This window comes from Alligator mississippiensis, chromosome 6 (assembly GCF_030867095.1).
Source record: "Alligator mississippiensis isolate rAllMis1 chromosome 6, rAllMis1, whole genome shotgun sequence".
NCBI lineage: Eukaryota > Metazoa > Chordata > Crocodylia > Alligatoridae > Alligator > Alligator mississippiensis.
Genome location: NC_081829.1, coordinates 58,141,406 through 58,155,637, shown reverse-complemented (window position 1 = coordinate 58,155,637; position 14,232 = coordinate 58,141,406). Strand labels below are relative to the sequence as shown.

At 44.7% G+C, this 14,232-nt stretch overlaps 1 protein-coding gene across 2 annotated transcripts; it reads right to left on the bottom strand.

Annotated features, from left to right (window-relative positions):
• Positions 1 to 695: 695 nt before the first annotated feature.
• Positions 696 to 12,479, bottom strand: PCBD1 (pterin-4 alpha-carbinolamine dehydratase 1). Of its 2 annotated transcripts, none has more exons than XM_019484338.2 (4): positions 12,366 to 12,479; positions 3,135 to 3,266; positions 2,628 to 2,708; positions 696 to 1,130 (listed from the first exon to the last, which is right to left on the bottom strand). In XM_019484338.2, exons 1-4 carry the CDS (start codon positions 12,366 to 12,368, stop codon positions 963 to 965), a joined length of 384 nt encoding a protein of 127 aa, XP_019339883.1. In that variant the 5' UTR covers positions 12,369 to 12,479; the 3' UTR covers positions 696 to 962. The 2 variants fall into 2 exon arrangements, with proteins under 2 accessions (XP_019339883.1, XP_006275789.1); XM_006275727.4 differs by lacking the exon at positions 696 to 1,130 and adding an exon at positions 1,267 to 2,004.
• Between the last annotated feature and the right edge of the window lie 1,753 nt (positions 12,480 to 14,232).

Genomic DNA, 14,232 nt, shown 5'->3' with positions numbered 1-14,232 from the left:
CAAGCTATTTGCAGAGGGCCTATATAAGAGAAGTTGATCTAATAGTGATTCTGTATTTGCTTTAGCTCACTACTACCTAAAAATGGTATAATGCATTTTTTTTTAAATAGTAATATAGTGCATTTGGGCATCCTGGCATACTTTATCTGCCTTTTACTGATGCGAAGCTGGTCCTAAACAGCATAAAATCTAGGTCATGGATCCTAAAGTGTGGTTTATTGTTAAATAATGTGATTTGCAGTTATTGCAACCACTCTTCCTTTCACTGTCCTGATAAGGGCATTATCTTTGGCATATTTTCTCTCCAGCTGTTTAAAGGTGCAGAAAGCAAGTTATACTGAAGAGCTGTGGATTTATTCAGGTATATTTTGGAGCCAGTAGAATAGAAAAATTACAATCAAGTTAGCTGCTTGAAGAGCTCTTCCTGGGATTTTGGTAAAGAGAGTTACTGAATTTCCCCAGCCAAAGTAAAATTTGGTATATTAAAAGTAGCAGTTTGAATACAGAATAATTTACTTACCAAGTTATTGCAGTGATGTGCCTGCAATAGTGTCAAAATACCTTTTAATACTCTTCCTCTTATTTTTTCCTGAAAACAGAATACCCTTGTATTGCAAAATGTGGGGGGGGGGGGGGGGGTTTAGGGGTTTGGGTTGTAGCCGTGTTGTTCTAAGGACATAGGCAGACAAGGTTCCTTGGGTGATTTTGATATCTTTTATTAGACCAACCCCAATGGTTGGAGAATAGTTATTAAGCAAGCTTTCGGGTTCAAAAACCCTTCGTCAGGCTAAGGAAGCTTCAGCAGTTGGTGTGTGCTCTTCCTGGATGGGGTTTTTTTAAGCATTCACTTTTTTTCAGAGACTTACTACATCTGCAGTACAACCTTGAATACTGTCTTTTCTGTCAGTCTCTGAGCCAAGGATACCTTGTTTACAACAATTTGATGGCTAATCTAAGTAGCTTTATAAGTCTAATTTTGTGAAAGTCCCCTCATGTGAGGAGTCCTGAATTCCCTTCTGGATCCTGTTTGGTTGCAGTGCCATTTTACTTGGAGGTGCAGATCTGTAGATGCATGTGCAGCTTCCCCACAAGCGATTTGTTATGCTCTGCAACAATGTTAAGACTTCCCTCTGCAGTGAAGGAAGAGTGGAGTAAATTAAAGCGTTGTGATAGCAAGAGCAATTAAGTGAAAAGGCCAAGGAAGTTGCTCACTAATTTGTTCAGTGAAAACTGTGCAATGAATATTCCATTCAATTGGTGAACAAGTTGGTTATAAACACTTTTATTGTAAATGCTTAGAAATGTTGTAGCATGCTTTTCTGATTCCTACCTTTTATTGAATAGCCATTTGCAATGCAGGTGACTCCCACATGTCTTATATAATACTGCTTGAACAAGGATTACATGTAACCAAACTGCACATCACATATACAGTACACAAGAGAGACAAGGTCACATATGTTACAATAGATAGTAAAATATAGTTATTAGGTAAGAAGCAAGAACAACTGCTTAGGAAAGAAATACTTATAACAGTTTGTTTATGCAGTTGTGTAGCACTACTCCTTCTGGTAAAAGCTATACGTACAGAAAACGCGAAAGATCAAACAACTTGCATACTGGTAGACCAAACAGGATTTGAGTCTGCTAATTTCTAGACAAAAGTGGATGCAAATCATTAAACAAAACTTCCATCCTTGTGAGTGAGAAGTAGGCTAGGGCTGCTCAGTCCATTGGAAATCTTGAGCTGTGGTAGAGAACCTTGCTTTGTCTTTCTCTATCAGTAATTGGTTTTTTGTTGTCTTTTTCTATCAGTAATTGCTTGGCAAATGTATCCAACTGCTCTTGTATGATTTGAAAAGTGAGGCAGCAGTGGCTGTAAAATCAATTCTTACTTTGCCTTATTTAAGACAGAGAAGCTGCAACCTGCTCTATGAAAGTGGCCAAGTTGATATCCCGCTCAGATAAACCTGCACATTCATGTGTACTCAGGGTGATGTGTACCTAAAACAAACAAACAAAAACCCATGCTGCAATTGGTGTAGAAAACAATGATAGTCTAAACTTATCCTAGTGTTGTAGTAGTTACCTATCTGAAACAGGCTCCACTATTATTTTTCTTGTAGTGCTACAAGTAAAATCCCTAATAGTTGGAAGGGAGAGCAGAAATACCAGAAAAGAGTGAAAACGTTATGGTACTCCAACAAAAAAAGGGATCGGACAGATTCTTAGAGGAAAAAGGGCATCAGTAGCTATTGAGCATGAGAATTGAGGATACAGCCTCTGAATGAGAATTTCCTATACCTTAAATGCTAGAGGCTGCAAGTGAGAAAGGAACAGTGGGGTGGGGGTGGGAGCCCTGCTCATACCCAGTTCACTCTCCCTGTCAGCATCCACCCTCTTCCACTGTGTGGCACAATATACTGGGCATGAGACATGTACAGTCTGATCCGTAAATGGCAGTTCTTATGTTCTTAGCCATACCCAACTTCCAAGCCTCACTTCATATAAACAGCTTCCTAATCTTGATAGTAGAAATAGCTAAGTGTTATATGTTTTATCCTTTGTTTAAATTTGCAACACCCTCCATGTTTAAGATCTAATAAAACCCATTCCTTTCCTTTTACCTTGTTGTAAACGTTGAACCATTCAGGGTGGTGGTCCAGTTTTTCTGCCTGTAAGGCTACTCTGGTCATGAAGCCAAAGGCCTGCCCAGATAAAATGAAAGGGAAGTTAGTTTTGTGCTGTGTCTTTTCTTCTTTTCTTTAAAGTTTGTTTATGTTAGTTTATCCTATATAGAAATAACTTTTAAGGAAGCCAGACAGGCACAAACTGCCAAAAAGCTGCTTGCTGCTGGACTTTCATAGGATCTACCTATTTTTGAATGGGAAGAATGAATGAAAAACACTGTCTGGTTCAGTGATTTGCATCTTCCTTCCGTGACCTGCTCTAAACACTCGCCTCCTGTCTCGCACCCCCAAAAAGTGAGGTCCTATGATCTGCAGTACAGGAGGACCATTCTGGCCTACATGTGTTAATTGAATAGAAAAATGCTTCAATCAATTTCCTTATTACACTCCCTGTCCTAAACCACCAGGCCACTTGATATAGGAACCCAGGTGTCAGTTCTGTACCCGATTGAAGTCCTTGAAATGGAATTCCTTGAAGATGGCATCTCTCGCATCCACCTCATTCCAGCCTACAGCTCTCAGGTTTGGTAGCAGCTGCTCCCTCTCCTCAGCACTCAGTCTGTGGGCTTTTCCTGCCTAGGAGAGAGATGCAAAATGGAAGAATGGTTTAAGATAACAAGGGCTAACATTTGTTCAAGCAGAGGTAAGGCTTCCTTTTCAGGGGAGGTGGAAAGTAGATGCTCAAATCCAGGAATGCCAAAATGAATCAAGTGTATATGCAATGAGGCTGTCACTGCTCTTGTCCTGATGTACAATATCAGGTCAGTAGCTGAAGCTGGCTGGGGCACTTTACAATTGCTAGAGGATATTACATGATTTGCAATGTTCCTGTTGTTCTGGATTGGGTCTGTCTTTACCATACTCTACCAACTGGTCTAAAATGAGTGGTAGTGGTAGGGGTTCCTGAAGTTTTAAGCTTATTTCTAGTTTTAGGTTTAGGCCTAATTTTGCTAGTGGAGAGAGATTATATGTTCCTACCAGCCTTCTGTGCCCTGTCATGTTAAGAGTGAACTATGTGCTGCCATTTTAAAGAGTCCACAGCGTGTAAACACACAGGGAGGGAGAGTTGTGTAACTAATTAAAAGTCCTTAGGCAGAAAAAGCAGCCTGAAAGAATGCATCTGGATGGTAACTTCTGTATGTAATTTTCATTTTAGAGTTGTTAGACTCAATCCACTATGACTTCTTTATAATTAATCATGACTTCTTTTGAAAACTGCCCTCCTCACCAAAATGCAACACTTTTTCCATGGTGGTGTAAGGGAAGACTTAATTATTATGAGTCAGATGTTATATGACTAGAACAACTTTTATATTAGCAGATTCATTGTTTCATTAGCTTTTGATAATGGCTTCCTTCCTCAACTGTCTCAATTTCTTTGGCTGCTGAGAGGATTGTTCTCTGATTGGTCAGCTTAAAATGAGAAAATCTTAAACTTTATATCGTTTCCCTACATTACAATAGAACAGTGGTTGTCAGCTGAAGGTATGCATACCCCTAGGGGTACTTAAAAAGGGGGTAAGGGGTATGCAGAATGAGCTGCTCGAGGGTGAAGCGCTGCCAACTGGCTGCTCTGGCAGCTTCACCTGCCCCCAGCCCGCGGCTGTCCGCACGCCCTGGGCAGCATCCACATCCTCTGTCAGGCATTTCCCCCTCACACCTCACTGAGGGCTAAAGGTGCCCAGCAGGGTGGGAAGGGGCCGGGAAAACCTGGGGAGCAGTAGCCTGGGCCCCCACAAGTAGCCTGGGCCCCAGCTTGAGACTGCTGGGGGCACCCCCTGCCATGGCAGATCACCCCCTGGGACCTCTGAGCCAGACATGGGGAGAGCCTGAGACCCTCTGTTCCCCAATGGCCCCTCTCTCAAGGGCTCCTGGTAGTGGATGCAGAGTGCAGTGCCCACAGGGCTCATGCCAGCCTTCAGAGCTGCTGCAGTTGTGTTGCGGGTAGAGCACCACCATTAGCATGCAGCCCCCGTCCCAGGCAGCTGCTCTGTCGTTGCCCAGTGAATGCAGGTGCTGGTGAAAGGTGCCTGTGTGCAGATGTGAATCGGCACAGGGTTTTGTGCAAGGTGCGTGAACAACCCCATTGACTGGGCTCGCTGCTTTGCGCCTTGCCCACGTGGGGCTGCTTCAAACCCACTGCTCCTTGGCACCTGTGTCTGGTAGGGTAGCATGGCACTGCAGGGACCAACCTTGCACTTCCCAGCTCACCCAGGCCTGTAGGGGTGAGGGAGGCACCACGGGTCTGGCTGCAATGTGGCCACCACCTGCTAAGGGCATGGTCATGGCTTGCAGGTGAAGGGCTGGCTCCTGCCCCTCTCTAGCACCCAGCCCTGCACCAGCCAGTTGGTCATCCCTGCACTTGGGGGCCCATATTTGGAGGCTGGGGGGGAGACCTATTTTGGAGGCTAACTTGCTTCAAGACCCAAAAAGCAGAAAACGAAGCCCTTTTATTCATGCCTGTAACTGCACTGCTCGGCTCTATCCTGCTTGGGGCTTCTTCCCTCCTGGGAGGCCTGTTTGCTGTACTTGGGGCGTGCAAACACACCCTGTGCAGCAGGTGCAAGTGGGGATGCAGGGCTGAGTGGGGTTCGTGGCATCATTTTAAAAAATGAATAAAAATTTTAAAAAATGTTGAGGGAACGAATAAAAAAAAAAAAATTCTGTTTTTTCTTCTGCCATTAAGCCTGTGCTAAGAGCTGAGGCCAAGAGCAGGTTGCCTGCAGCGGTGCCCTGTTGTCGCCTACCTGGAGGCCACCCTCTGCTGAATGCCCTCTCAGGGAGAAGCGGGTGTCTGAGCCCCGGGTCCAATCCTGACCTATCTTCCCCACATGGGCACAGGCACTCGGGCAGCTGAGACTGCATCGCGGGGCCTGGGTTAACAAGAGGTTTGCACAAGAAAGATGGGAGAGAGGGGAGGCTGCATCTCTTGCACCACGGGGTGCAGCTGTACTGGATACATGGGGTGGGGGGGAGGGCAGGGATGTGGCCACCTGCACTTGAAGCCCTTGCACGCCTTCCCACCTTGCCCCTCCGATATATTAATTTAACATTAAATGCACTATATTAACAATCTGTTTAATGTTAATTAGTGTAGCCTGCCTTATATCACATAATTGGTAATATTAAAAACAAGAGAAAAATATAAAGGGGTACATGAGCTGAAACTTTGAGACAGAAGGCGTACACATTAAAAAGGTTGAAAACCCCTGGAATAGAAGTTTTAGAATGCCTTTCCCAAAAAGAGGGTGTCTGTGGCTCATTGATCGAGAACCAATGGCTCAGATAATTGAAAAGGACAAGGGGAATGGTCCTTTTGCACTCTTGCTGTCTAACTCTGCTAATACTAGTTAGTTAGAAAGAGGCTGCCATTCTTTTGGGTTTGGGTTTTATAAGATACCAACTTTGTGTGCTTTAATTCAGGAGAGATTAAACTAGGAACTTATTTTTTAGCAGTTTCAGTTCACCATTTAGTTCTGAGCAATGCTAGAATAATAGAAGAATTATTCAACATGGCATCTCTTCTGGGTTTACATAACAGGGCAGGAGAAATAGGGTGGCTGAAGTTGGAATTCACACTTGCAAGTTGAGGTTTATGCCTATATTCCAGCACCCCAGCTCCATATCAGATGATATCTACTTTTACAGGCTGGTTTTAAGTTTTAGTTTCACAATGGCTAAGAGCAAGGGTCAGCAGTGTATGGCTTGCTGAACCACTAGATCCAGTCCATGGAGCTGGAGGCTTTTGTGTCTGGTCTGGAGCCAGGGAGCAAGGAACTATGCTAGGCCTGAGCTGCTGGAAGCTGTGCTTGTGCCACCAGCTCTTCCCTTGGCCTCCACCCCTCTCTCACCCCACACCCTGTGCTCTGGTTGTAACAGGCACAGTTTTCAGCTGGTAGGGAACTGCGCTGCAGCTGGGGGTAGGTAGGGGGCTGCCTGACCAGCTGCCTTACCCCAGAACAGGTCCCTACCAGCTGGAAGCTGGGGACCAGAGCTGGAGGAAGTGGCAGCAATGTGGGTGCAGCTCCCACTTGCTTGTTTCTGGCATGGGCTCAGACAAATCCTCTTGTTACTGACAGGCTAATGAAGCCTGCTGGTCAAGCTGTAGCTGGGTTGTTCTGGCCTATGGCTTGCTAAAGTTTGCTGGCTGCCAGCTAAGCATAATGTATTTTTGAAATTGCTTCTATCTGTATGCAGTAGACCTGCCAAAGTGAATCTTAAATAATGGTTGTGGAAACTAGCTTGAAAGAGTCTTCTTTAAAGTCCCATATGTTATTTAAAAGGTTTTGTGTGATTCAAGCATGTTTGTGCAGACTGAACTCTTTTGTGGATTCTTATTCTTTGCTCAGTACATAGTTTGAATTTTTTGACCAAAGAAATAAAACCATATTTGCCTCTCATAGAGCTAGTGTGAGGGTACAGTTCAAAAGAATGGCGGGGTAACAGACGCTATTTTCTAGTGTCTTTTGGGTACTGTTGGAAACGAGTACAAAAGGGTAACCTGTTCAATTTAAGCACACAATTTAGGCATATTGGGCATCTATACATGTGGTCTGGGATGCGGGGTGCTTCAAATAGAGTAGCTCCGAGGGCGCCTATACACGTGCAGCGAGGCTGCTCCAACACATTTAAGCTTTATTTAAGGTGTCCCTGCCACAATTTTTCAGTGTGGGTACGCTGCTACTCGAGACATGAGTCTGCTGGAGTGCGGTAATTGCCACGCTCCAGCAGACTCGATCAATCAAGTCATAAGCCTGTAATTGCAGTGTGTTGGAGCAGCTCTGCTGCATGTGTATAGGTGCTCACTATCTTCAGCCGCTGAGAACTGTATGTGAGGAGCTCTTATTCCTATTACTCAGATGTGATCCATGTCTGCTGTGTGCACAAACACCTGCATAACGTTGATACCTAAACCTGATGTCGCTAGTCTGGTGATTCTCAACAAGGTTGCTGTGGCACCCTGGGATTCCTTGAGAGCTTTTCAAGGGTGCCTTGAGGCACTGCATTATGTTAGGCCTGTTAGGTGTTCAAATGTGATTTCCAGGATTAACCCAGAGTTTTCAAATAATACTGTTTTCCTGAGTACTTTAAAACAAGAATTGTTCTGTTGTTTCTCTGTAGTTAAAACATGAATGAAAACTAAGAGCTGAAATTTTCTGAGGGATGTCTTGAGGCTAAAAAGTTTGAGTACCACTGCCTTGGTCTATTTGTTTTATGTAATAATAACAATGAAAATGCAGGATGAAGCACAGATCACAGGGAATGCTAACAGATTTTATGTATTTCCATAATATCAAACTTCTGCCTCTTAAATATCACTCAATGTATTTATTGATTCAATGGCTTTGCTCCTCAAGTTTTTGGGGAAAGCATTTGTAAATATGAAACCAGCTCTTTGACGGACTTAATCAGTAGCACTGTCCCCTGCCTTCCTTACAGAAGTGCTACTTTGAGAAATGTCCCTTGTTCTTAGGGTTAATTTCTATCCCATCCCCCATCTTTTGGCTGCTTTGTACTGTGCTCTCAAGCTTTTTATTTTATTAAAGGGAAGATATAGGGTAAACACTGCTTGGCACAATAAAACCTCAGCCATTGCCCTTTCAGTGTGATCACTAGATAAGCTTGTTCCAGGTATCTTAGCAACCAGGATAAAGTGGGGAGGAAACTGACTTACTGTAAGACCATCACAACTTGATGCTGTTTCTCTAGCACTGCACAGAAATTAGCTAGAAGGGAAAAAGCTGTTAACTTGCAGCCATGGCAGTGATGGGGACAGGGGAGGGAATCCGTTTAACATATTGAAGTGTCTGAACATAGCCAGTGTTGAAATAACCTTTCAGTTTCTGGTCCAGAGTTCAGTGCTCCAGGCTGCTCTGCAGGAGAGCAAGTGCTATTTCTTCAATCTGTCTTCCAACAACAGAGGTAGCAAAGTCAAGGCCTACTGTGGTGAGAGCTATCACTTTCCCATTTCTTAATTATACAATGGCTACAGATGCCTGCAGCAGCCAGGAATAGGTTAATAGTTCAGCAACACTGTCATTATGGAATGGCATCAGGCTTCTAGGTAAGCACTTCACTGGGTAGCAACTGTGATGAAAACAAGATAAGTTAGTGATGACTAAGCAGGGAACAAGCGTACTTTCTCCTTCTTGAAATCCTTGTTCAACACAGCAACCATTCAAACACTCCCAACATCACCCTGAAGGCACTTGGGCTCTGCCTGAAGGAGCTCATCCTTCAGTATACACCCCATCTGATTAGGATGAAGCCCGATTCGTGTTCCTAGAACCTCCCCCCCACCTCCCTGTACTCAATTGCTGTATTTACTTGCTTGTAAGGTGACCCTGAATATAAGATGACTCCCCAATGATTGGGTTCTATATATGGAAAATTTATAAATTTTCTATAATTTAACAAGTATAGAATCTAAGTATGGGAGGTTGTCTTGAATCCCCTCACCCAATGCTACTTCAGGGAAAGTAATGGCTGGGGGTGGGGAGGGGGCAGGTGGCATGTCCCTCGTAGTCTTCCTGGCCCCCTGCCCCTGCATTCCCCACTCCCAGCTTTCTCCAGTCTCTGCTCCTTCCCCTTCCCCCTCCTTCCCTAACCCCTTATTGTCAGATGCTGCTTGGGCTTTTCCATCCCAGAGCACAGCATGTAGAAGCTCAGCCTTTGCAGCACTGTTTCTCCTGCCTGGACAATCGGCAGTGCGAAGTTTCCATGTGCTCCATGCCTAGGAGAGACCCTAGCCTAGCCTGAGCCAGAGCCAAACGGCACCTGACAGTAAGGGGGTAGGCAGGGGGTGGGCAAAAGCTGCAGAAGGGAAGTGGAGTGGGGGAGGAGGAGGAGGCTGCTGTGGACCTGATTCTGGCCCTGACCCAGGCTTAGGGCCAGAGCTGCAGCAGCCACCTGCTCCCTCCTCTACTTCATATGGCAATATAAGATGAGGATTTTTTTCCTCCCATGCTGACTGGGATAGGGGGAATCTTGTCTTATATTTGAGTAAATAAGGTACTTTACTTTAGCCTGTCCAGACTCAAGGGCAGTGTTCCTCCTTTGCCTGCCTTTGGTTTAACTGCCTCTGCACTCTTTGCTTCTCTTTTGACTTAATCTCAGCCTCCACTGCACCATCTTTTGAATTCTAGTTTTCATAGTTTGGAATACCCCAGATGGCATTGCAGGTCAGCATTTTGGAGAGGTGCAGAGAAGGGTGATGAGGATGATCAATCGGAGTCTGGAGAGGTTATCTTAGGAGAACAGACTAAAACAGTGTGATTTGTTTAGTCTAATTATATAATGGAGGGTGACAGATGGCATACACACAGAAGGAAAAAGTTAGATAAATTAAATAGATATTGATATAAGAACAAATGGGTATAAATTGGCTGTGAATAAAATTGGTTCTGATGTTGGGAATCTTCTTCAATAAGGTTCTGAAACCAATCTCCCACCAGAAGTTGTGGGAGCAAGACACCCAAGTACTTTTAAAATGGGGCTTAAGTTTATGAAAGGGATTACTGTATTTACTTGAATCCAAGATGAGGTTTCCCCTTCCCCCATTCAATATGGGGCAGTTGAAGCCCTTTGTCTTAGTTTTGAGTACAAGATGGGGTTAAGGAGGGGGCAGTTGCTCCAACTCTGTATGGGGTTGGAGTCTGAGCTGCAGCTGCTGCCCCTCTTGCCCTGCTGCCTGCAGCCTCTGTTCCCTGACCTCTGTTCCTTAATGCCATCACTTGCCTTCCTGTCACAGCTCTGGCTGAGGCATGGAGAATGTGCCTCCAGCCCCCACCCAGCCATGCAACAGTGGAGGTAGCAAGGGCAGCAGCTTTGGCCCTGGGCCTTGGGTTGGGGCCAGACCTTGAGACGATGTTGCTGCAACTGCTGCTCCTGCTTCATTGGCAGGGGCCAGAGGCAGCCTGTGCCTGGGACTTGGGCAGGGCCCCAGCTGGAGCTTCAATAGGAAGGTAACTGGGAAAGGTAAGTGGAGGCAGGTAGCAGGGGGGCCAAAAGGGGGCAAGTAGTTGGGAGGGGGGCAGGTGCTAGGGAGTGCAGGCACTATGTGAGGGCAGAAGCCAGGGGGTGCAAGCATGGAGGGGTGACAGCCAGGAGGAGGGTAGGTGGTGGGGGAAATAGGTGGCATGGGGCACGGGTCAGTCTGCTTCACTCCCCTGCTGCTTGCCCTGCTGCAGTAAGGTGCAGGAGGTATTTAAGACTGTCCTCCAGTAATTAGATTCTGTACATGAAAAATTATAACATTTAGATTTTTGACACAGAAAATTTATAATTATTGGGAGGTCATCTTAAACTCGATGTCTTGGATTTGAGTGAATATGGTCTATTATTTGACATGAGTGGTTGTGATAACAGAAGTCTAGACTGGGATGGCCATCCAGTGGTGCACAGACCAGCAGATCAGGCAAGGAGCACAGGATAGGAAGCAGAAACCATAAACTGATTGGGCAGAGGAAGTGGATTGTAACATCACCTGGGGAGGTTGTGGGGCTAGTCTGTGGCACACCTGCCACAAATTTGGTCCCCACTTGTCTCCTACTCCGAATGCCCTTCCACTTCTGTTCTTATTGATCTCCCAGGCACTGTCCTCTTCTGCACCAAATGCTCCTCTGCACCTTCCTTTCCCCAACTCCTTTGACCAAACTAGAATATCTTAGCTTTCTGTCCCCAGATTTGGTTGTACTGGGCTGTTTTCTGTCAATGTTGCAATTCTTCCCACATGCTTTCATTCTTTAAAACATGTGTGTTCAATTTAATTCAACTTACATCTGCAATGTGTTTTCCACTGCATTGGCATTATTTTGTTTTTTTTCCTGTCTGCAACATAATAAGCATGTCACGCAACTGGTGCAAAGGAAACAACTCGTGCGCTTAGGGGAGTATAAGTTTTGCATGCCCACTTGAAATAAAAAAAAAAAAAAAAAGGAAAAAAATCAATTAATTTAACAGTTTCCTTTTAAAGGCTGCCTCATGCTTATGAAAGTGAGAAGCTAATGGCACTGGCTAGAGGTCGATATGCAATAGCACCTCAGCTTGCACTGCATATATCAAAACACCTCAGTCCTGATGAGCAGCATCTTCTGCTATTGTAGTGTTAGGCTCCCATGAAAATTCCACCTATTCATCTCCTGTGTAGTCTGGATTTCCTGGGACTTCCAGTCTAGGATCCTGTACAATGCTATTAATAAAAACTCAAGTCCAGTCTGCTGCATTCCTACTATTGCCATAGTAAGCTCCTAGCCCTACACAGCTGAGAATGGCATACAATGGTTTCATGTGTAAGGGTCAGTGGAGCTGTATACAAGAGAACCACCTGCTATTATTTCCTAGCTGTACATTGATATGACTGTGGCAATAGCTACTGTATTCTTAACAGAGTGTATCATATTTGAAATGCAGTTTTGCAATCAGGAAAGATTGCCCCCTAAAGCCCAACTCCCCCACGTAGAGAAACACTGGTAAACACCCACTTTAGTACTGTGAACTGCTTGCCCATGGATTTCCCCATGTTATTCATTAACCTAAGAATAGAGCTCTGTTCTTTCTCTCCCTTTCTACGGACTCTTTTTCTAGGATAGAACTGCTGACTTAAATCTCTTTGACTTTCAAATATCATAGCTGGCACATGTAAAGGGAATTATGGCCTTCCAAGCAGTGACTTACCATAGCTGTAGGTTGCGTGTGGACTCAGTAACTGGGATTCAGATTCAGCAAATTCACGCATGAGAGACTGAATGAGCAACAGGCAAAGAGGCAGCTTGTGTCTGAGCTCTTCTTGTAGAGGGTAAAGGAGGCGTGGCAAAATGCACTAAATCCACCCACTGCAAACAGCTTCAGCAGCTGTCCAGGCTCTAATGATTTACCAGTAGCAGGATCAACACACAGAGATTGCATCTCTCTTGCAGGCTGTAATGAACAGAGCAGGGCCTGCTACCTGTATTTTGAGATGCACCGTAAACCACAGTCCTTTTTTTCATTTTAGGCAGAAAAGCCAATTGCATGTGTGTACATGCATGTCTTTCATCTCTTTTCCCTAGGAAGAATACCTCCCTCTTTCACCTCTTCCAGGCTCCTTGCCGATGCAAAAAAAACAGGCTTACATTTAAAACAAAGTGTTTTGCCTACAATTAGATTGATTAGTGTGAGAACCCTGCTGTTTAATCATGGATTGTTTGATAAATGGCCTGTTCCTTATTACTCAAAATTGTACAATGAATCTTTTTTTTTAATATTAACACAAATTAAAACTTTGTTTCAAGAAAGGTCACTGGTGTTGGTCACCCAACCAACAAACTTGGAAATAGGGTAAGTGTTTCCACCTTCCCAGTGCCCATAACACTATTGGTTACATGCATCTCTAAGTCATTCACTTCCATTGTCAACAGAGCTGAAAACAATTTACTTTTGGTTTCGTTCAACCAAAACTTCCATACCAATCTTAAATGCAGTTGTATCAACAGCTCTACCCATAGGATCATCTCACAGTCCTTTCACTTAGAAAGTTCTTTTGCCTCAATATTGTTGAAGTAGTGCCTCAATAGCAGTGCTGAAAATAACAAAAATAAAATTATTTTATAAAATTATATATATTATAATACATTTTATAAAATTAAGTGCTTAACTTCATTGGAAATAGGGCTGCTGTCATTACTCTGAATGGCATGTGAGTCTACCAATACCTTATTAATGAAAATCTCCTGGTCTGAGACATTTCAGCTAAGCAAAAGTCCTATCAGTAAATTATCCTCTCTCTCAGGACTTTGTTTTGTACTTGCAGTGGTTTGGGCTCAGTCTTCTAATCAATATTTCTATATTTAATTTCACCGTACCTTAACAAAAATTACTCAAAAGAAAGTAAAAAGTTGAATGGCTTGTCTGTGAACATTAACCACAATGTTGGAGCACACTGGCTCTTCTTGCAGCCACGTCAGAGTCAGTAGTGGGTACCTATTATGTTTCCCTCCTTGTTTCAGAATAGTTGATGTGGACACTATGATTCCTTCCCGTGGTGATGTGTAGGGGGTGCACAGGGGTCCATGTGCACCCCTGAGAGCACCGGTGCACCCCTTGACTGGCCACGCTTGCCACTTGGGCGATGGGTGGGAAGGGGCAGGCAGGAGTGCCAATGCCCCAGCCATCGCTACAGCTGCTTCCAGAAGTGACTGCAGCTGCTTCTGGGAGCAGCTGCAGCAATTGGCTGGTGGTTGCTTGGAGGTAGCATTGCCCAGGGGGGGAACCCCCTGGTCTACAGGATTGCCCACGGGGGATTCCCTCCCCTCCTCCCCCCCCCCCCGGTTGACGGGACTGGTCACAGGGAGTGGGGGGGGGGGTGACTAAGGTGGCACCAGTTGCCCATGATTCCTTCTAATCTAGGAGAGTTGAATTAAGATTACAGCAGGAAATACAGGGCCAGCAAATGAGAGAACTACCTCCCTCAAAGTCCCAGTGTGCAGGTGGATTTTACTGCAGGGAGTGAGGGGGGGATACTGTTTGTTCTGTCTGCATACAGATGGTACAGGCAGCTTATCCT

What these genes read in the sequence shown, in the direction of transcription:
- PCBD1 (XM_019484338.2), bottom strand. An exon ending in ATTTCAAGGACTTCAATCGG is followed by an intron (nt 2,709 to 3,134) that starts GTACAGAACTGA and finishes TTATCTGGGCAG; the next exon opens with GCCTTTGGCTTCATGACCAG. An exon ending in GGTTCAACGTTTACAACAAG is followed by an intron (nt 1,131 to 2,627) that starts GTAAAAGGAAAG and finishes CCTTCACTGCAG; the next exon opens with AGGGAAGTCTTAACATTGTT.